Genomic DNA, 23,808 nt, shown 5'->3' with positions numbered 1-23,808 from the left:
GGCTTCTCATTGTGGTGGCTTCTCTTGTTGCAGAGCACGGGTTCTAGGCATGCGAGCTTCAGTAGTTGTGGCAGGCAGGCTCAGTAGTTATGGCTCGCGGGCTCTAGAATGCAGGCTCAGTAGTTGTGGGACACAGGCTTAGTTGCTCCATGGCATGTGGGATCTTCCCGGACCAGGGCTCAAACCCATGTCCCCTGCATTGGCAGGCGGATTCTTAACCACTGTGCCACCAGGGAAGTCCTCCACTATGTTTCTGATACAATTACACTGAGATAAAATTTTAGGGGTTAAAAAAATTTTATTGAAAGATAAGATTGGTAAACATATTCTTAATACAAAAATGTGAGCATCTGCCACAATGAGATTTATCCTGTTGGAATACTAGACTTACTGGAGCAAGTGATACACATATGCAAATGTGTTACGGTTAGGGGAAGGAGTTTAATGACCAGATCTTTCTTTGCTTGAGTAAAATGGCTGGAACAGATTCAGTATAAGACTACGCAGATCATAATTTTGTTTCAGTTCCTTCCTTTCAGCAAGCCTGTGTCATGCATTTGAACAATATATTAGACACATGCGGTAAAGAGCTTCTGGCAAATTGGAATCTCTTGATGGGGCGGCGAGCTGGTAATTTTGAGGTAACCGATCTTCTGAATGTGCTGCTACTGTAGGGCTCCTCAAGTCTTAGTCATATTAAGAAGGAGCCCAACAGGTTACCTGTTGGTTCAGCTATGCTTTCTTTTTTCATGCACTCACCAATAAACAGTATGTCAACCTGATCCTACCAGAAAAATCAACAGCCTGCCTGAGAAAATATTTTACTTGCTGCTCTCTTTACTTAATGGAGTTTTAGGGCATTAAAGGCAAGAAGGTACTTGGAAAATCCAAAAATTACCTGTCTGTATTAGGATCTTTCCTTGTACTTTTAGGTGCATCAAAACCCCCCACTTTTACATAGAAATGAATACTTGCTAAAAGAGCGAACTAGTAACTTCTGATATCTAAATGAACAAAAGGAGGAGAAATAAGCTAAGACTGGTAATATATGCTTACTACTGTGCATAGTATTGCTTTGAATTGGTGAAGTTAGATCAGATACAGGCAGCGTTTTCACCTACAATATACCTATACTCCCGAAAATCCTTTAATTAGCCACTGATCACATGGTTTCTGACATGTCTAAATTATGACCTTTGCTAACTACAGATTTGACTGGAAGAGGTGATGTGTACACCCCTCAGTGACCTCTCTGCAGGGCCAGCTTTACGCCCTTTAACTGCTATAACGAGGAATGTTTATGCTAAGTATATGAGCAGTCAGCAGTACTGCAGCTGCTACTGAATGGCTAAACATTTGTATGAAACTCCACAATTAAATTTCTATTTAACAGGGGACAGGCTAGCAAAGCAGTATTTGGATAACCTGTTACCTTACGTACTAAGTGAAATGTCCATACACCAAAAAGGAATATTTCCAAAATGTTAAAGCACATTATCTTCCCAAGTCCATTTGGTCTTTGAAAATTTGTCCAGCCATTAAATGCAATTTCCTGTCTTTTCCAAAGGGCATGATACTATGTACCTTTACCTAAATGTTGTGACAATTAACAGAGACTGTTCTCATGGATGTATTTGTCTGAATGTGGAAAGTCTGCATTCTTAGTGTTTACCGCAAACCCAGCGAAGGTGATGATCCGTCTGAAGGTCAATCAGTTCTTCAGTAGTTCTCCAGCTGCACTGGCAGGCGTATGCCCGTGTTCCTTTCTTCTTTACCAACTTTGTTTTTAATTTGTGGAATTCTGGCATATTGTTCCTATTAGTAAAATAAGAAGGTTTTAGCACAGTAGCTGTGTTCAGTGCTTAATGACTTAAAAAAAAAAAAGAAATTCTGCTTTATTTTCCTATCTTCACAACATCCAAACGCTAAACTACCTGGTGCTCTCACATGAAAAACAGAAGATACATTTTGGTGTTCTCTTTCTGAGGATTTCAATGTTTTTAAATGGCAATCCTCTAGGTCTGTTTATTAAGGCTGTTGTAGAACACAGTGACCTAAAGAGAAGAATTATTGATCTGTCTTATCAGAGATTACATGATATAAGAATAGAGTGAAAGATGCTGGTTCATCTCCTACGTCAAATACTCACCTGTGCCACATTTTATTATTTTAATTAATTAATTTATTTATTTCTAAATTATTCATTTATTTTTGCTGTGTTGGGTCTTTGTTTCTGTGCGAGGGCTTTCTCTAGCTGTGGCAAGCGGGGGCCACTCTTCATCGGGTTGCGCAGGCCTCTCACTATCGCGGCCTCTCTGGTTGTGGAGCACAGGCTCCAGACGCGCAGGCTCAGTAGTTGTGGCTCACGGGCCTAGTTGCTCTGCAGCATGTGGGATCCTCCCGGACCGGGGCTCGAACCCGTGTCCTCTGCATCGGCAGGCGGACTCTCAACCACTGCGCCACCAGGGAAGCCCAATATTTTAAAAGCCTGCAGTGTGGAGGGGCTTCCCTGGTGGCGCAGTGGTTGAGAGTCCGCCTGCCGATGCAGGGGACACGGGTTCGTGCCCCGGTCCGGGAAGATCCCACATGCTGCAGAGCGGCTGGGCCCGTGAGCCATGGCCGCTGAGCCTACGCGTCTGGAGCTGCGCTCCGCAACGGGAGAAGCCACAACAGTGAGAAGCCTGCGTACAGCAAAAAAACAAACAAACAAAAAAAACAGCCTGCAGTGTGGCAAATGGAGGGCATATAAGAGGCATAAAGATAACAGGCTTCTGATGGGTTAACTATAGAAATTTTTCATTAATAGAGAAAAAGTGCTTGTTATTTCTATGTGTTGAATTCATATTATATCTCATTTGTTTCAATGATCTGCTCATTTATGTATACTACCAGAAACAAAATAAATGCCTATCCTGAAATAAATGTCAGTAATTTTTTTTTTTGCGGTACACGGGCCTCTCACTGTTGTGGCCTCTCCCATTGCGGAGCACAGGTTCCGGACACGCAGGCTCAGCGGCCATCGCTCACGGGCCCAACCGCTCCGTGGCAATGTCAGTAATTTTAACATAATTAAATCTATGCGCAGAACTCATGAAAATGATAACCATCTGACTTGATGCTATTATAAAAAAGACTGCAGAGTTAAATTTAATTAATAGAAAATCAATTATAATTTTCATAATCCATGTACTGAATTTATGTAAATATTCCATGACAAAAGAAAATGAAAAAATTCAAAGTGAAATGATGAAAAAATACATAGTGAAATGATGAAATACAGTATAAGTATTTAAAAAAAAAGAAATACACTGTTAACTGTTACTTGTTGATGTCACTGCAACAGAAAGCAGGAAACAAAGTGCCCTCTGGTGGCCAATGGGCACCACATTCGGTACTGCACAGAATTCAGGCACAGTTTAGGTTAGACCCTAACAAAACCTAAGAGATTTTCCAGGCCAACTGTCTGACTTCAGGAAACTGAGGCTTTGACCAGCTGAACAACTTAGCTAAGGTTACAGTGAGATAGGGGAAGAACTGAATAAGTTTTACTGCAAAGAAAAAAGCCGAACAAAACTAAATGTGTTTAATGAAAACTAAATGGCTAAATGAAGGACTGTCCTTTATTCAGTCTGCAATATATTTTGACAAACTTAACATGTGACACTTGATTGAATACTTACAGATTTCAGGAATAGGAATCATGAAAGCCAAGGAACTATCAATAATTAATACATTTAAGTAGTGCATATTTTAAAAGCTGAGAAAGAAAATTTCACTATTTCCCATAAAGCAAACACAGTTTCATAGAAAAATAAGAGCATTTTATTTAGCTATTATGGCAGAATGGTCAAGTACAGCTTATACTTCTTTTAGAAAGTTCTAGAACTTGTCAAAGCTAGGATACACTTATTGCCCTCAAGTGTTTCATCTCCCCTCTACTTTCAAGCAGATCACATCTTCATTCACAAATCAGGCAGTGAGATGTGAAAAGGCCTTCATTTCCTAGCTTTCCCCTTGAACACATCAGTATATGACCTGTTTCCACCCAGGCACAGAGGCAGCCTCTTCCTATCCAAGGCCCACTTTCCATCAGCACTCTAGACCCCAAAGCCTCCAGGACCTTGTTACTCACATAACCTTTCCTTCTCTTGTCTTCCCTACCCCCCCACAATATAAACATCAAAGCATCTCCTATCTTTTTAAAAAAAATTTATTTATTTATTTATTTTTGGCTGTGTCAGGTCTTAGCTGCAGCACGTGGGATCTTTCGTTGTGGAATGCAGGCTCTTTGTTGTGGTGCGCGGGCTTCTCTCTGGTGGTGGCACATGGGCCCCAGAGCGTGTGGGCTCTGTAGTTGCGGCATGTGGGCTCTGTAGTTGCGGCATGCGGGCTCTCTAGTTGCAGCACGTGGGCTTAGTTGCCCTGCGGCATGTGGGATCTCAGTTCCCTGACCAGAGATCAAACCAGCGCCCCCTGCATTGCAAGACTGATTCTTAACCACTGGACCAACGGTTAAGGGAACCACTGGACCAGGGAAGTCCCAGCATCTCCTATCTTAACTAAATGATCCCTTAACTCTGCATTCACTGACAGGCTTCCAAGTCACCTTTCTGGGTAATACCATCCAGTTTCATGGTTTCATCTACCACTTTACAGTCTACATTTCTTATCTGAGCTTCAGAGCCCCAAAGAGTACGTACGGGCTCTTGACCTGGGATTTTGGGACCGCACTAGGCTTTATTTGGGTTGGGTATTATGAAATCTCTCAAATTGTAATTTTTTTTTTTTTTTTTTTTTTGCTGTACGCGGGCCTCTCACTGCTGTGGCCTCTCCCGTTGCGGAGCACAGGCTCCGGACGCACAGGCTCAGCGGCCATGGCTCACGGGCCCAGCCGCTCCGCGGCATATGGGATCCTCCCAGACTGGGGCACGAACCCGTATCCCCTGCATCGGCAGGCGGACTCTTAACCACTGCGCCACCAGGGAGGCCCTGTAATTTTTCTATGTATCTGCATATTTGAATTTTTCTGTGCGTATGTTGAGAGGATTCAGATTTTCAGAACAGTTCTTGATGTGAAAAGTTTAAAAACTCTTACATTAACACTAGAGGAGACTCCTAGAGATTTACATGAGAATGGATGCCAGAGAGGTGTGAAGAAAACCTCTCACTGTTTTCTTTATGCTACTGAAGAGTGCTGCAATAATTCTGATGACTTGTATCTGAAAATATAGTCTTTGCTTAGGCACAGGTTTGGGGGGCCAAAAATGTATGATACATGTACTTTACTAATTTTTAGCCCTTATTTTTTATTCGAAAATGTGAACGTATAGTTCAAATACATTTTTATAACTTAAAAACATTAGGTATTCACTGAGTATTTAAGGATGTACAAATTACAAAAATATGAGTAAGACAGTATCCCAACCACAAGGAGGGAGGCAGACATACACCAACCTAAGATATTTTCAGTCTTTTATTACAGTAAGTGCTATAACCGGTACAACGTGCTGCGGACACACGGGAGAGGATGAGTTTACTTCCAAGTTGAGAGTGGTAAGGGAATCATAGAGGATGAGCAATGAACCATACCCTGAGGGACAGGTAGGGTTTAGGTAGATAAAATGGTGGGAAGGTAGCCCAAGAGGTGGAGAGTTTATACAAAGTCATAGGGAATGGGAGCATTGTTTTGATGTAGCTAAAACCTTGCAAAGGTGAAAAGTATACCATGGAAAGACAAACAAAGCTGGGTGATAGATAGGTGGGGACTGGATTATGGAAGGTCTTGAATGTCATGCTAAGGAATTTGGACATTATTCTGTAAGCAGAAGGGTTTTGGGCAAGAGGATGGCATACTCAGAGTTATGCTTTAATTCTCAGCAAGTGAAGGGTGGTCTGGAAGAAGAGACTGTACACAGGAAAGTCAGTGAGGAGGCTACTTCCGAACTCCTGTCCAGAAGTAACATGTCCTTAACTAGGCTGACAGCAGACAGATGGAAAGGAGGAGATGATGCGAAAAATATCAAAGAGGGGGAGGCCACACAATGTGGCCAAGGCCACCAAGAGGCATTACTGCACAGTAAGAAATATAAAGTTGTATATTCAGTACACTTTTCACAGAGTGAAGTTCTTTAGAAACATACCTGAAAAACAGGTAATCACATGATTTGTCCCACCCATAATCATTGTAGCTTACTACCCAGAAATCACAGGCTATACAACGCAGATGGTCACACGCTCTGTTCAGAGAAAAAGAACTGTATGTTAGAAATTACTGGTAAGTTTAAATATGAAAATATGCTGATTTATTCACAGACTATACCACATATTACAGATTACTGAGTAAACAACAGAAAAGTAAAGATGAATCTGAGTATAAATTTTTATACTATTGGTCTGATTACCTATTTGAACTTTCAGGTTAAATTTCTGCACAAACCTACCTATTTTACTAAGATCTTGCATACTGATACATATATGCACACATGTATATTTACATATATAAAAGAAAAAAAAATGGATGTGTAGATCTTTTAGTTCAATGGTTTTCAAATTTGTCTGAGGCAGATCTTCACTTAAGCTACCTTCTTACCTGTTGTTTCCCTTCCTAATGAAAATTTCAGGATGCCTCTATCACAGAATTTGCCACATTGTATTGAAATGCTGGGACAATATCTTATTTGTTTCTGTTTCCCCACTACTTGGCATTAATGTATTCATTCACTCACTTAAAAAATATTTACTGAAAGACTACTATGTGCTGGTGAGATTCTGTCCTCAAACAGCTTAGATTCTAATTCGAGAAGAAATACTCATAAATTATGTAGCATGTTAGAAGGTAAAAAGTGCTTTAAATGAAATAAAAAGTAGAGTCAATAAAATTGGAAGTACTGGGAGGAAGTGTGTTATAATTTTAAATACAATAGTCTGCATAGGCTTCACTGGTAAGGTATATCTAAGCAGTTTCTTTAAGTGGAGTGGTAGTTGGTAAAGGAAGTGGGGTTAAGAGAAGGTTATATTTAAGAAGGAAAAAGAGCAGGTTTGTGTACTGATGGCAAAGATGCAGTGAAGGGAAAAATGCTGCTGATGAGAGAGGGTAGAACTGCTAGAACGATACTCAGCACATAACAGGTACTCAGTGACAACCTGAGGAACCGAAATGCCAAGCAAATCTCAAAATTCATATAGTACGTAGTAACTTCAGGAGTAAAATGATAATATATGGTAAGAATTATGAACTGCTGCTGCAAACCATTTGATTTGTATAATAATTGTGATTTAAAGAAAACTTCTCCATTGTTTGAAGTATTTTAAAACTAGAATCAATATAGATACATTTGATCATCTAAAAATTAAAAGGAAATAACAAGTTTTTAAGATACCAAAAACAAAGTGAAAAGACCAATAATAGAGTGAAAGAAAACATTTTCAACACATAGTCAAATACTTATACTGATAAAGAGTGCTTACAAATGACAACAAACAAAAAAAACCTAAGAATATAATTCTGTGTCACTAATATAGGTAGCATAGATTAGTAGTTAAAGAGTGTAGATAAGATTGCCTGCGTTCAAATGCTGATTCCCTAGCTGTGTAACTATAGTCAAGTAACTTAACTTCTCCGTGACTCAGTTTCCCTATCTGTAAAATGGGGATAATAATGCACACCTCATAGAAGAATTATGAGGAGCTAACCAAGTTAATACTGATAAAGTGCTCATGACAGTGCCTGGCATATAGCATTTATTAAAAAGTTAAAATACTACATAAAGAATTAAAATTTCAAGCAACCATGAAATATATATTTAAACCAACTAAGTTAGCAAAAATTAGCACTCTCAGACATTTCTGGTGGGTATGTGAACTGCTGTAACCTTTTGGCATTATTTTAAGATTAAAATTATACCTAGCTGCTGCACTAGCAATCCCATTTTGGGGTCTATATTACATATAAATAAAAGCACCAGAGTATAGGCGTGTATCTCAAGAATAATTTCTACTGCAGTGCTGTTGAAGTGGCAAAAAACAGGATACCACCTGGATAGCTATCAAAGAGGGAAAAGACTGAATAACATTTGTACTATGGAATATTAGGCAGTTGATAAAAGAGTTAATTAGATTTAACTACTGACATAGAGGTGCACAAGGCAAGGTACACAGTAACATATATAACATGATCCTGTTTTTGTAAAACCTACCCCGCAAATTTTCCTGTATATGTGTTTATAATAAGTTTGTAAGAACATGGAGAAAAATGTGGAAGGTAATATACCATGCAGCTATCACTGGTTGCCCCAGGAGGGGTGGGAATGGAGAGGAAGGAAGGAGAGTACTATCTTTCTCCTTATACATTTTGACTTTTTATTTTTTTCAAAAAGCATATAATACTTCTGCAATTAAAAAATAAAATAAAATCCATCATTATATATTTTTTCACTTATTTCCCTCTAAAATTCAGATAACTTAACTTCAAAATTGCAAATATATTTTGGCCTGAAAGTTTCTTTGAGAATAAATGCTTTGTATTTCTAAAAACATTAATCACAACAATAATTAAACACTTAAAATCTTAAGTTTCATAAACAATTCCGTATTTCCTTTTAAACTGTTAGCAATTTATGAAGTTGAATTTGTACATATGGAAATTCAACACAATTACATTTGTACACATTTTAACTTGGATTTTGAATGTACAAGTCAGGAAATGCAAAATGATGGTTCCCAAAGCTGCTATAACTTGCTTTCTTATGCATATGTATTTATTACATGATTGCACAGAGTGCTAACTTTAATGCCTTAATACATATGTGAATTTTGGCTGAATTACTGCTGTTGTGGGAACTATAATTTAGAATTTCCTGACATTTTGTGTGTGTAAAATTTCAACCATAATGTTAAATACAGCTTTTTAATTTACAATTTAGGAGTTTTTTCAAATCTATTCACACTACCACATTTTCCTACAAACACTGTCCTCTGAGAAAAATAAAACTAACTTGCAGCTAAGAAATCATTCTGCTGCTGTGATTCACTCTATTAGACCATTATTATACCAGTCTATGGAATAATCCAGGCTTGCAAGTAGTTTAAAAAATAACGAGAGTAAAATTCAATTTGGCTTGAAAATAACACGTTGGTTTCATCTATATCTTATTAATGCCACCACGCTTTGCTACTGCTCTTTCTCCTTTACACCAAGTGGGTAAAAGATTCAAATCTTTACACTCTAAAATCATTCGAGATTACTCTCAAACCAGAGCTTTATCCAAAAACCAAACAAACATAACACATGAAAAATAGGCAGAACAGACTCGATTTCCTTTATGCCCTAGGCATGTAAATCAGTGCTTATTTTCAGGGCTTAAATATATTTTTCTTTTATAACTATATATAAAAGAATATCTAACATAAAGTCACGGCTCCAATGAAAGATAAATTGTCAGGTCTTTCCTCTAAAATCTGAGTAAATACAAACATGGAAGTGTCATCAACAGCTTTGTCCTTTTATCAGGCTAGTAAGTAAAATCTTTACTATTTTAAAGATGTTAGTGGTGGGAATGTCCCAAATATAGCCCAATATAGTCTTCTGCACAGACCCTGGTTCTCAGTCAAATCCTATCAGATCTACACAGTGGACTGGGGAGTCTTGCTGTTTGGGCAGCTGGAAAACAACAGCTGCAATAGCAAAAGCGGCTTCCCTGTTACATACATTATACAAGCGCCTGCAAATTGGTATACTAGAAGGCATAATGGACTAGGCATCAAGTTACACGTCCGAGTCCTTGTCTTGGGCAAGGCACAGAGCTTGGGAGTCATTCCTGACAACTTTCTCTCTTGCCTCCAACAGCCATTTAATCACTGAATTCTGTCAATTCTATGTTCTAAATATCTCAAGTGTGACCCTTTTTGCCTACAGCCACCGCCACCACTTAGGTCACAGCTGCCATCCCTGTCTCTTTCCTGGACCACCGGTACCTACTGCCTGTTGACTGGTCTCCCTGTGTTCTTTCCTGTCTTGTCTCTCCAACTTCCATTCCATTTTCCATTCTGGAACCAAAATTTCTTTCTTTAGAAACACAAATATGATTTTGTCACCCCTATCTGCTTAAAAAAAACCCCCAAACAACCCAATGGCTTCCACTGCTATAGGACATATTTTTCTAAAATCCTCCAGGGGACCCCAAACCAAACGTCCCGACTACCTCTCCAGCCCCACCAGGAGCCATTCTTTCCCCCACTCACTACACTCCAGCTCACCTGGCTGCTCTCTGTTCCTCCCACACCCCTGGCTCCTTCCAGCTCGGGGATCGTGTAACATGGTGGGTCCTCTGGCTCCAACGCTCCGCTGTCTTTGCTTAATTCCTACTTATTTATCATATCATAGTCTGATTAAATGTTATTTGCTTAGGAAAGCACTCCCTAACACTTCATATTAGTTAGGATGCCAATTATCTATGCTTATAGTATTCTGTACTTACCCTTCACATTACATATTATGTGGAAATTAAATAGTTATTTGTGGAATTAAAGTCTCTTTCCTCATCTAGACTGAAAGCTCATTGAGGGCAGGGAAGTGTCTATTTATTTGTTCACCACAATGTGTTCACTCAAAACCTAGGACTTAGCAAGGACATGATGAATTAATACGTGTTTAATGAATGTAACATCAGTGCCTCAATTTCCTCATTTATAAAACGGGGTTAAAAATTCTTGCTCTATCTGCATCTTGGTTTTTCCCTGTGAAGCAGGTGAACCAATACACATATACTTACAAAAAAGTGCTCTGGACAGTATAAAGTACTTCACACATATAATATTTTACATGCACATGAATATGTATGTGCTTATCTTTCTGTGTGTGCTGATCTATGTCATGAAGAAGGTGGTCAATGATTAGTATCTTTGTGATGGGTGAAGAAAAAAAGATCTGTGAATATAAACATTTACCTGTGCATATATATGCAAATTGTATGTGTTTTCCCTTCTTGTCACTGTGCAAAAGGTAGGAATGGGGTCGAAAGATTGTGGCATTCTCATGGATCAATGTTATATAATAGACATACATTGAAATTCCATCTGGAACGAGATTCTTCTCTGCTAGAACTAAATCAAAGTACATGTAAAAAATACTACATAAAAGAAAATCTTAATAAAATATTTACTCTTGGAAGTAAACCAGAACACATAGAGATATTTCCTGAGATAAAATGGAAAAGTAGTAGAATATAGGATTCTTGCAGCTGAGGTGTAACACAATGAGAAGGCAGCACAAACAGATGAGAAAGACCCACAAACAACTACAAACAACTGTACCTATAGTAGCTAGCTGACCTGCAACATGGGCGCAATTTTAATGTATTATTTCATTTAATCCTTACAATAACTCAGTTTCCTCACCCATAAATACTTTAGTTTTTATGGGTGAGGATACTGAGGTTTTATAAGATTATATCCCTTCTCAAGGCTTCACAGCTTGTAAGAGGCAGAGTGAATATCTGAACTTAGGTATTCTGTCATCAGAGCCCTTTTTCTTCATGCCCTGGGTATAATCATTTGTTTCTTTATCAGTTTCTCTACTGGCCAGTGTTTTATCTTTTTTGGTATCTAGTACCTAGGACATAGAGGGCATTCAATGAATATTTAAAAAAAGAAAAGGAAAAGGAAGTTCAAACAGAATGACAAAACGAGTCTACAGTAAGTGAATTAAGCAGGTAAGACAGTGGGGACATGCATTAGAAAGGAGTGTCATTCTAGACAGGGAATAAGTGTAAAAATACTCAGAGGCAGAAAAATATAAGTGGAAAGTAGAAGGATAACAAGTGTTCTAGTGGAAGTAGAGTATCTAGCCCAGGCTTTAACCGGAGGTGAAAGAACTAAAAAGAGAAGAGGAAGAACAACAATTTGGTAAAGCAAACAATGAGTTTAGAGTTAATACGAGACAGATGGCAGCTCTCATTTTCCTTCTGAACAGGGGAGAGGTGCTCAAAATGTTATGTTAGGTATATTTTCTTTAATGCTCTATGTGGGTGAGACTACAGAAGATGGAAGTGGATGGTAACTGGGAAACGTTTGCCGTATAGCTCAAGGATGACTTGAGGGAAGCCTGGATTCGAGACAGAGTGGTCTGGAAATGACTGAGACAAATCCAACTGGGTAGACACAGTAAGTCAGGATTGATAAGCAACCAGACTGTATTCTTCTCTAAGGGCAGTATGTGTCTCTAATCCTTTAAACAGACAGTCCTCATCGCACGACGATTCAGGTGCTATCAACTCTTTATTTACAGCCCTCACAGCAGGCATCACCCCTGTGGGCTGCTATAGCCTGTCTGCTGCCTGGTGTTCCTGATCCAGGCTTCCCCAGATTCTCAGTTTCCCTCTGGTCCTATAGCCCTTTTTTTCCAGGCCTCCTAGGATCTAGGCCAGCTCTACCACAACCCTCCAACAATGTCCTTTTGGATCCCACTTCCATTATTCAATATAACGGTTATCTCTCCTGAAACGTGATCAGAATGTAATCATATAGCTCAGTCTTTTATTTCTTTTATCAGAAAATGAAGAAGTGCTTTAGAAATAACTAGACAAAATATAATAATCTAGTTAAGTAGGCCTCTATAAAAATAGAACCAAACTTAACAGGACATTAAAATGATTTGCTGAACTACTTACGATAGACAAGACATGGAAACAACCTAAATGTCCATAGACAGATGAATGGATAAAGAAGATGTGGTACATATATACAATGGAATGCTACTCAGCTATAATAAAGAATGAAATAATGTCATTTTCAGCAACATGGATGGGCCTAGAGATTATCATACCAAGTGAAGTAAGTCAGAAAGAGAAAAACAAATACCATATGATATCACTTATATGTGGAATCTAAAATACAACACAAATGAACTTATCTACAAAACAGAAATAGACTTACAGACATAGAGAACAGACTTGTGGTTGCCAAGGGGGAGGTGGGTGGGGGAGGGATGGCTTGGGAGTTTGGGATTAGCAGACACAAACTATCATATATAAAATGGATAAACAATAAGGTCCTACTGTACAGCATATGGAACTATATTCAGTATCCTGTGATAAACCATAATAGAAAATAATATGAAAAAGAATGTATATATATGTATAACTGAATCACTTTGCTGTACAGTAGAAATTAACACAACACTGTAAATCAACTATATTTCAATTAAAAAAATTGCTGAAAGTCGATCTGTTTCTCCACTTTACGACAATGACAATGGAATAGGCTAGGAGTCTGAGGCTGATGGGGGCTTGGGGTAGGTAGCATCATGACCATAAGATTGCCCTGAAAGAGGTACTGAGTGAGATACTGGGTGAAAGGAGGGTTGGGGAAGAGACAACAAAAGGAGGCTTTCTCCTTTTGAAATATGTAAAATCAAGAGACTATGCTTAAGAACTCCTTGGGTACTACAGACCCACAGCTTCTCATGCTGACTGGCCAAGGCAGTGTGGGTGACACATCATATAGTTCACCTGTCCTACTCACTGGTTTTCACTGCCTGCAAGGAAAAATGGCAAGACAGAAGCTCAACTCCTGGTGTCTTGTGGAAACCAAGCTGGGATGGAAGTGATCCAGGCACTTCAACTGGATCTTAAAGAAGGGTGTCAACACAATGAACAACACATACCCAACACCACAGTTTTTAACAGCTATCACCCAAGAATAATAAACATTTCAGTAAAGTGTTCTTAGACTGGCTAACAAAATATACCTTTTATTATGACACAGACCCATGCCAAGATGATAAGAGCTATGTTTTAACAGGGTTATCAATTTGGAAAAAATTAAGAAAGTATAACATATTTCTGACATCTTACCTCTGTGAAGTATTTGTCCCAATCCCACATGGAACTGTGCTTCCACCAAGGTATACTGGGCTGCAGCTGGACATGTTCAACAGATGGGAGAAAAATAAAATTAAAACATAAAAGAAACATGAGAAGTTAATTTGGCCTCATTGACTCTATATTCTTGTAATCAAATTGTATATTTTCCTGAGCAAGCCAACTATTTCAAGGAAGAGGTATTTATTTCAGGGTCAGTGTGTTATTGGATAAAACCTGTATATTCAGGAACACTCAAGGAGTTAAAATGAGTCACAGAAAAATGTGTTTGCCAAATAATGTAAGGGACAAAGTAAATACTGAAGAATATAACAGAACATTAATTTTGAGAAACCATTCATACTTTTTTTTTATGCAGCAGAAAGTTATTTACAATAGCAATAACCTCCCATTCAAGTTCCTTTACACTAAGGAGTCACAGACAATAAGAACACTGAAAATGCTGCTGTTGGTCTGTCTCCTGAAAGCCGACCAGTGCTTTGTTGCTCAATGTTGTTAAACGGTAACAAAATCTACTAGACCATGCTCACCAGTGTGTGTAATTCACCAAAGCAATCCCAACTTACCTCTTACCAAGGCCTTGAATGGAAGCTCTGACAGATGTGTTACCTGAAGATTTAGATTTTAATTTCTGTTAAAAAAACAAAACAATAAAAGGCCAAGGGTAACTTAGAGAATTGCAACATGAAAACTAATGTTCTTTATTTTATAACAAGAATATTTTTAAAATGCCTTAAAATTTCCTATGATTTTAAAGTTTCTGAAATGAAAACAAGGATCAAAACCCTTTAAAGGCAAAAGGGAAGTAGACCTCCCTGAGGAATTTACGAATTACTCTGCTAACGTTTAGTCTAGAAAATTGATATACTGCCATTATTAGCATGCTAAGATTTAGAGTCACTTTATAACTCTTCAGTTAATACTAGAGTTCAATGATTTAATATGAAGGAGCTGCTATTTAAAACTTCATCCTGGAAAAACTCAATTGAGGAGTAAAAAAAACCTCAGACTCATTTTAAAGGCTGTGAATGGTACTCACCTGAACTAAAAATAAACTAACCAAACTCCTGGGTAACTTCAGGAATATTACTTTTGATCAAATGGAATGGTATCAACCATTAGATGTTCAAGGAAAATGTAGAGCTACCTAGTCACAACCATACAGTAGTTCCTATGTGGTTACATAACATCATCATTAGCAAGCATTTATTAAGTGTTAACTGGAATAAGGTACCAAACAACATGGCCGGCCACATACTAGGACCACCGCCAAGGAAAGGAAGTAGGATGGAGAAAAGGCAATTTAAACTATGCAGAGACATGTCATCATTTTACCTAGTAGGTGAGGAAATTTAATGGAAGCAAAAATACTTTACTGTTTCTCTTAACTCTTTTATTTGTTGAATAAAACTGATGTTAAACAGAACTGGAAACATTTTTGGTGCATAGCTGAAAAGTAATAATGTGCCTAAGTCTCTTTTTGTCTTTGGGAGCATGCTCCATGTGCCATCCAGGCTGTGTTTACAACTCAAAGCTGGCACACTGGGACATGTGCTGTTGTTTCTGGGCTTTCTCGTGTGAGTCTGAGAGTGGTTAACGAACAAAACAACCTGCAACTGATATAATATTGTAAATCAACTATACTTCAATTAAGAAAAAAAAGAAACACAACAGAATGGGCGAGCAACGGAGGAGGGAGCAATACTCTCAAGAGCATGATCTGGCCTCTGAGGACAAGGTGGGCATGGACTGGCAATTCACAGACACTTCTTTTCCTCATCCAATCAGTGTTTTACATTGATCTGCTTTCCTCCAGAAGTTTACTTGGGTTGCTTTCTCCCCTGCAGGCTGGATAACTGGATATAATAACTAACTTCAAAAAGGGAGCATACAGAAGAAGTGCATAAAAGCTTATATCTTCATGATTATAAGAGCTATTTTAATTTCAAATTAGTATATCTTCTCTAATACTTCTTTAGAGAAATACTTCCTTCTCTTTCTGAAATGCCTCGAACTGAAGAGAGAGTGCCTCACACACAGATACATATCCTGTAGTGCTTAATAAATAATGAATTGCTCAGATGATCAATGAATAACATCATGTAGTTTTTTTCCTACCACTAATTGAATTAGTATTGCTATTCAGCATTTATGATGCATTCTGTTCACAGAGTATCCAACACCATTGCTATTGTGTTGACATGTTATTCAGCTAGGCCATCAGCTTATTAATTTACCACAGATGAACTGAAAATGTTAAATTTAGAGAAATTAAGATTTTTTAAACTTGGTTTTATTTTTATTCTTTTTTTAAAAAATTGAAGTATAATTGACCTACAACACTATGTTAGTTTCAGGTGTACAACATACTGATTTGGTATTTCTATACATTACAAAATGATCACCACAAAAAGTCTAGTCATCATACAGAGCTATTACAGCATTATTGACTATATCCCTCATGCTGTACATTTCATCTCTGTGACTCATGTATTTTGTAACTGGAAGTTTGTACATCCCTCATGTATTTTACTCATCTCTCCCACTCCTCTCCCCTCTGGCACAGAGAAATACAAAGCTTAAGATCTATACCAGTCACTTGAATTTTAGTCTGACAAAAAAAGAAGTGGCCCATATCCATAATCTTAACACAATCATTGCCTAGTTATTTTTAGTCCACTGTCTTGCTTTAATCTTCCCTACCTTAAAAACAAACCAACCAACCCTCTTTGGTATTATATTTATTTCTTAGATTTTTTTCCTTGTGGTCCTTGTAATTTAGACTTCCATTTGGTCTCTTTCTAACAAATATATATATATATATATATATATATATATATATATATGTATATAAATAAATCTATAAATCTAACAAATATATTCTGTGCCCACCAAACTGGTAAAAATGAAAGTATATACATTCTCATCGCTGCTGGTGAGAAGAATACAAATAAGACAGTCACTTTGGAAAACATTTTGGCAATGGATAGAAAGTTGAAGATGAGCACACCTTGTGACTTCCTAGGTTTATATATCCTAGAGAAACTCCTATACATGGGTTAAAAAAAAAGACATACAAAGATATTTGATGAAGCATTGTTTGTAAGAGCAACCACTTGGCATAATCAAAATGTCTAATCACCAGGGATGTAGATAAACTGTGGTGGAGTTATGTAAGGGACTGCTATACATTAGTTAAAACTGTTTATGGCTACTTAACATATGTAATAAAAGTATAAAAGTATGGATGGAAAGGCTAATGGTTACCTTTGGGAAGGAAGGCAGTAGAGTAAGATTTGGAGAGTTCTTAAACTATAATTTTTATTTCTTTAAAAGAAGTCCAGGGAGTTCCCTGGCGATCCAGTGGTTGGGACTCAGTGCTTTCACTGCTGTGGCCTGGGTTCAATCCCCGGTCAGGGAACTAAAATCCCACAAATCACATGGTGTGGCCAAAAAAAAAAAAAAAAAATCCAGAGGAGCAAATCTGGCAAAATGTTAAGATACGTTCAGTAGGACTAGTAAATATATAGGTGGCTGTTATATTATTTTATGAGCTTTTATAAAGTTGATATAGCTATATAAGCATTTAAAAAAATAAAATACTACCAACTTAACTGATTAGTTCATGGGATGAGAGCAACGGCAAAGCATTTGAGATGCTAAGCACATTCCTATAATGAAAGCTGATTTTGGTCTTTTAGAAAAGTATTCTTAGAGTATACAAATATATACAAGTAACCAACTTCATCTGCAAGTTGACTTTTGTTCAACAGCTTTTCTAATTTCTCATTCTTGCTGAGAAATAAAAAGCAAAACACAGTTTCTAATTTTTTTCTTATTTAAATCTAAGTGGAATAATTTCTTTAAATAATTGTATTTCTCAGAATTCAAAGGACTATAGATACTTGTGTATTCTAATAAGTTTTCAGACTATTCTAAACATGTCTTGAGATAATGAAAGAATTACTGTACATTTAGAACATTTGACTTACAAAGCGTTTTTTGTCAAAGTTGGGCTCTTCAAATATTTCGTTAATAAGACTATCAAGATCATGTTCTGTTTTAAATGTTTCTGTTGATCTGAAAAAACAAACAACAAACAAACAAGAAAACACCTGAAGCTTAAGTGCAGAGAAAGTCAGCCAGCATCAGAAGAGTTTTGTTTAAATAAAGTTCATTACTAGAGTTGATAACAGAAGGACAAATGCGATGTTCTTTTTTTCCTACTATGGACATAGCCTAGGTTTCTTGAGAAAAAGGATGTAGTTCATCAGGTACAAATTCCCACGTGTACTTTTACATACTTAAAATACAACGTTTAAAGTTGTACATTATATATAAGAGAAAGGTGGGTATGCACTTTTCTAAATTACATCAACCATTTTATTTAAGAATACAAAATACGTACAATTATAAGTAGAACCTGAGAATTATAAACAAAGATAATTTTAATATGTCTGATTTTCCCCTAAGGGTTCCATTGTAAGGCAAATAATCATACCTCTTTACTACAGGAGCCAAAGGTTATAAAACCAAATGATTAATTACACACATACACACAAAAAAATGATATTTGCTTGACAGAGTATCTCAACTACCTCTTTACCTTCTGCGGGTAAAGCCATCACAGGATTACTAACAAACTGTAACTGCATGGAACTCCTATTTAATAGCTAACATTTACTGAATACTTTACATAGATGAAGATACAGGGACTGAGAGATTCAAAAACTCGCCAAGGTCATATAAATAGTGGGAGGAGAGGCTTGGAACTGAATCTAGGGCAGTCTAGACACCTAACACTAAATGAGATTAACTCTCTTTAGAGTTTACGTTACAGATGCTGTATATCATTATAACTTTATAACTTCATTGGATCATTAAATTATTTGTTTTAAAAGACAGGTTTTTTAGACTAACACTCTATTTCTAGAAACACATTTGCTCTGAAACTGTTAACATCAGGATTATAGCCCTTCTTTGATACTGCTTAGAGTAAGATAATTAACCTGATGTAAGAAAACGCAGAGGCTACTGCCTAACACTGAATATCTGATTCCATCTATGTCCAGACTTTGCCTCTTCAGTTTTTCCCTAACTTTTACCCTTTATATCTTCCACTGTATACTGGTTTCTTCCCAAGTATGCTAAGTATGCTTTCCTCTTCAAAGAAACATTCCAAAACCCCTCTTGAAGCTGCCACCCTATTTTACTCACTACTGAAGAGTAGTCTATATCCATTATTTCTACTTCCTTACAAGTATATTGGATTTAGCATCAGCTGGTGATCTGGATAAGGGTTTCTTAACCTTAGAAGTACTGACATTTGGGACCAGATAATTCGTTGGTGTGTGTGTGTGTGTGTGTGTGTATGTGTGTATCACAGTGAGAGGGGCAGGCTATTGTGCACTGCAGGATGTTTTACAGCATCCCTGCTTCTACCCACTAGATGCCAGTAGCACACCCTTCCCCCGTTGTGACAATCAAAAATGTCAAGACATTGCCAAATGCCCCTTGAGTGGTAAAGTCATCACCTGTTGAGAACTACCCACCTGGTTTAAATTATTTAACCTCTCTGAACCTCAGACATTTTATATGTAAAAAGGAAATCTAGACAACCTTTTAAAACTTCTTCCAGGTGTAATATTCCATCTCTGGCCTCTATATCCCTCAACTATAGTGAAACTCCTTTTTTTATAGTCACTACTGCCCAAATCACTACATTCAATGGCCTTTCTCAGTTCCAATTCTCTTTAATCTTTCAGAAGCACCTGACACTTGTGTACCAATTCCTTCAATTTCTTTTGTGACAGCAGGTTGCTAAGATGTCCTCTAGAAATTCTCTCCTCTGTTTTCATGATGTACTCTCTGGGTTCCCCTCTCTCATGTAATTTCACAATTTCAAGAATCAGATGCATTCAAACTTTACCAGTCTACTCAGTACTGTTAGGGATCCAAACTATCAGCTTCCATAAGATTCTGGTCTGTTATTAGATCACACAATTTCATGATGCCTACGCTTGCCTATGCTTTGCTACAGAAATGGGAAAAAAATGCCATCATTTCATTGAGAAAGCATATAAATTTTAAACGACAGTATACTTTTTGTCTTTTGATGCTATAATACAATAATCTTAGTCAAAGGTTAATAAACATTTATTGGTTCCCTACTTAACTTTGCTTCCTATACTGAATCTTGATTTAAGATATAATTTCTGTCAAAAATAAAATAAATGTAAACACTTGAAACCCACAATTAAATGTGAAACGTATACATAAAGCTTAAATCTGGATGTACAATGAATGTCCTGGTAGACTTGGAAATATGAACTTGGGCAAGCAACTAGTTTTCTAGGTCTTGGTCAGTGAAATGAGCATAATAATAGTATTCACCATGTAGGGATGTGGAGATTAAATGAAGTAACACATATAAGACATATAAAAAGGACTCAATAAGTATTGGCTATTATTATAGATATCATCTATGAGGTTATGATATTATCTCTAAATATTCCCATCTGTATCATCCTGAACCACTTTATTCTTATTGCAGTTCAACTCACATCAGTCTTTTTTTTTTTTAAAAAAAACTAATCACATATTTCTCTTTATCATTTTGAACTCTTCATCAAGTTGTATATGTTCTGACCATTTATATTAGCAGTAGTTCCTGGTATCCAGATGTGGCATGGTCATTTATTATCTGCAGAGCTATCGTTTTTAAGGGACAATTTTGGTATTTTAACTCTTTTGAAAAAGAGATACAGGCTATATCACTACACAATTGGCAGGTAGTCTCCTATTAATAAATTCATAATGTAAATCAGTTCCTAACTTTTAGGTATCAATTTTGGCTCAGGACAAAATTTTAATATTTGACATTATATACTACATTTGTTATTAAGTTTAGGGTCTTCGTTGCTGGGTTTTTTTTGCATAATTTACCTTTACAACTACATTGCCAAATGAAGTGAAGGACAACACTTGAATTCAACACATGAATGGCAACAGTACTGGTTCGTTCCAGCTTCTATAAATGTATTATTGAAAAATCTGAGGTACTAAGGTGGGATGGGATGCTACAAGGATTATGGATTTTAGTAGTATAACAACAGGCTACGGAGAGAGGTACAAAGGGACCTGTGCTTGGAGAGGATCCGTCCACCTTAGTAACCCTTTCCATTTTCAGCAGCCTGCTCCAAGACATCCTATCCCTCTGTGCTAGTTCTCCTAAGATGAATAGGCTCTGGAAGGCTCTTTGATAAATTTTCTCCATGCCCCAAAGGAATATATAAAAAGAACAAAAGAACTTGCAAGGTAACACTGTTGTAGGATAGGAATGGTAGATGTGCTGGGAATGAGTACATAAGAATGTCCAACATTCAAGATAATAATATACAAATTAGTGAGAGTGATATTTGCATAAACAGTCAAATGAGCGTTAGCCCATTCAAAGCAGTCATCTTTTTTGGCCGAGTCCCCACTAGGGATGAACCCATGCCCCCTGCATTGGGAGCTCGGTGTCTTAACCACCGAACCGCCAGGGAAGTCCCCAAAGCAGTCATTTTAGTTGGCTCTACAATTATTGTTTAGAATGCTGCCAAGTACTCGACTAATTTTTAGAACTTCTGTTTCTAAATTTTAGACTCTTTTCAATGTTTTTATCTTCTGAGGGTGAATTTTTATAAACAAATGTCATTAGAGGTAAGTCTTGTAAATTGGGTAGCAATGGTGTTGGGCTCTGGCAAATCACACACAGGTGCGCAAAAACAAAACAAAACCCACAGATGCAGCCATAAATGAACAAGATTGACTTTCTTGGGTTGTTCCAAAGCTGCCTCTGTGTAATTCCACAAGCGTCTCCAAGAGATTCAAGCAAGAGTTACTGCAGAGGCTCCCAAGCCATCACTTTGAAGGACAATACTCATTCTGGCCAAAAATTTTGGTTTTTTGGAATTGAGGGGGGAAGTGAGATAAAGAAGAAAGTCCTATTAATGAATAATTACACAGAAGAAAAATGACTGACAAATTTGAAAGATACTTTTTCTGGATCAAAAGCCAAGACTTAAGAAAATTCCCCAAATTTCAATTTGGATGCCCGAGATCCTCTGCTACCCTTAGCTGGGGCCGTGGGGTGAACGAAAGTGGCTGGATTAATAAAGACAGTGTTACAAATAATTAAAGCTTTTAATCTTAAATCTAATCTCATTCAATTATCTGAGCTTAAAAAAATCAACTAATGGTGGAATAGAATGGAATCGTTTTCTCCAACAATTGGCCCAAGAATTGTTCTGCCTTGGGAATGGGGTCCCAAGAGGACCAGAGGCGATAGGGTGAGGTTCTCTGTGCGGGCATCTCAAAGCGGAAAAGAATCGCTCACGCAAACGGAGGCCCGGGTCACCGTGACCGCCCTCGGGGCTCAAGAGAGACAGCCTAAGCTGCACCCCCTCTCCCCCATCGGAACCCGAGCGAAGCCGCGGGCTCTCAGAGGCGGGGCATCAGCGGGGCCAGTCCTCTGGGGCTTGCTCGGGGGCGGAGTCGGGCCTTGGGAAGAGATGTTAGGATCCTCCAGGCCGGGGAGTTGAAGTGTGTGCGGCCCCGGAAGTGGGGAATTGAGAGTCTGGGCCCTAGCAGGGAGAGGAGCTGGAGGTCGCAGGCGGGGGTACGTTTCTTTGGGTCCGGCGGCGGCGGGCTGGCTTTAGGACCTGAAGCAGGCTTCACCAGAACAGCCCACCCCTCCCGCCTGTTAACCTGAGATTCTCTTTCGCCTCGGCTCGGTTCCGGTCGTTGCTGAGGATGCCACCGCCACCGCCACCGCCTCCGCCTCTGGGCCGTTCGACCATACCCAGTCTCAGAGGGTCTGGTCTGCAAAACTTGGACTCGACCTCATCCAAGAGCTCGTCCAGGTCCTCCGCCATCTTGAATCGTCATGTCCTTCCCTTGCTCTGGTAGCTACAGCACCGTGTGGTTTCCGGGGGCAAAGCGAGGATCCGTAGGGCGCGCTGGCCACCCCCGCGCATGCGCGAGCCGTTCGGAGGCTGTCCTAGGAGCTCGCGATGCCTGAGCGCTGACGCGCTCGCGCGGAAGGGTGCAGTGGGGTAGCGAGGCTCCGGGGCACAGGCTTTCCCGCTGGGCGAGAGGTTTGTCGGAGCTGTCCCTTCCTGCGCTACTTCGCGACGCTTTGCTTTTCTTTGTTCCAGATTGTCTGGCGTGTTTTGTCCCATCTCCCTCTTCTGGACTCAAGTTGTAACCACAATCACACGACTGCCTAGCTCCCTCATCCGCTCTTCATGTTGCCCCACTGGGGGTCCCAGTTGTAATCCAGCAATTCATAAATTCTTTAAATAATCTGCGGAGAAGCCTGCAAACGGAAAACAAGGATTTGTACCAAAATGTTTGTTGCCCGTAGTCGGCAGGATTCGAACCTGCGCGGGGAGACCCCAATGGATTTCTAGTCCATCGCCTTAACCACTCGGCCACGACTACTGTTGACGTTGTTTTTGGCAATGAGATCTATGTAGTCTGCACACAAGTATCTACTCCAGTAACAGGTATGTTTAGATCGTGAGGAAAAAATTGCAAAGCTGTTCTGCCAGATAAGAGCATATTTGAATGTTATGGCTCTAATAATTTTAACTTCTTGAAGGGCTCTTAGAGCATATCTCGTCCAACCTTTTACTCCCCATCAGAAAAAACTGAATTTTAGTAAAATCGCTAAAGTTAGCGTCAGAAAACAAGAGGTAAGGAAGAAAGCCTAGTGCTGCTGTACACCTGCTTGCAGAGGTGTGCATTTCCAGGAGGGAACCGGCAACCTTGGGGCCACCGACCAGCCTCCGGGCTTCCTTGCCGGGCTCCCAGCTCCCCCCCTGCCCCTCTCTCTTGGACAAACAGCTCCCAAGGACTCTTTTTACCCATTAGGCACTAAAATGCT

At 38.7% G+C, this 23,808-nt stretch overlaps 1 protein-coding gene across 2 annotated transcripts; it reads right to left on the bottom strand.

Annotated features, from left to right (window-relative positions):
- Positions 1-738: 738 nt before the first annotated feature.
- Positions 739-23,420, bottom strand: CFAP418 (cilia and flagella associated protein 418). Of its 2 annotated transcripts, XM_082601239.1 has the most exons (6): positions 22,629-23,416; positions 17,870-17,957; positions 14,444-14,508; positions 13,851-13,916; positions 6,141-6,236; positions 739-1,815 (listed from the first exon to the last, which is right to left on the bottom strand). In XM_082601239.1, the coding sequence occupies exons 1-6, from the start codon at positions 22,793-22,795 to the stop codon at positions 1,662-1,664; spliced, it is 636 nt and encodes a 211-aa protein (XP_082457365.1). In that variant the 5' UTR covers positions 22,796-23,416; the 3' UTR covers positions 739-1,661. The 2 variants fall into 2 exon arrangements, with proteins under 2 accessions (XP_082457365.1, XP_082457366.1); XM_082601240.1 differs by lacking the exon at positions 6,141-6,236 and having other exon boundaries at positions 22,629-23,420.
- Between the last annotated feature and the right edge of the window lie 388 nt (positions 23,421-23,808).

The sequence above is a fragment of the Mesoplodon mirus genome (genome assembly GCF_964341445.2).
Source record: "Mesoplodon mirus genome assembly, chromosome: 16".
In the NCBI taxonomy this organism is placed as follows: Eukaryota; Metazoa; Chordata; class Mammalia; order Artiodactyla; family Ziphiidae; genus Mesoplodon; species Mesoplodon mirus.
Note: the sequence above shows the minus strand (reverse complement) of the source record. Positions and strands in the feature narration are given on the sequence as shown.

Excerpts from the sequence above, each read along its gene's own strand:
- CFAP418 (XM_082601239.1), bottom strand. The coding sequence starts at position 22,795 with ATGGCGGAGGACCTGGACGAGCTCTTGGATGAGGTCGAGTCCAAGTTT. Across the intron at positions 17,958-22,628 it reads GAGGCGAAAGAGAATCTCAG|ATCAACAGAAACATTTAAAA; the intron begins GTTAACAGGCGG and ends TTGTTTTTTCAG. Across the intron at positions 14,509-17,869 it reads ACTTTGACAAAAAACGCTTT|AAATTAAAATCTAAATCTTC; the intron begins GTAAGTCAAATG and ends TTTTTTTAACAG.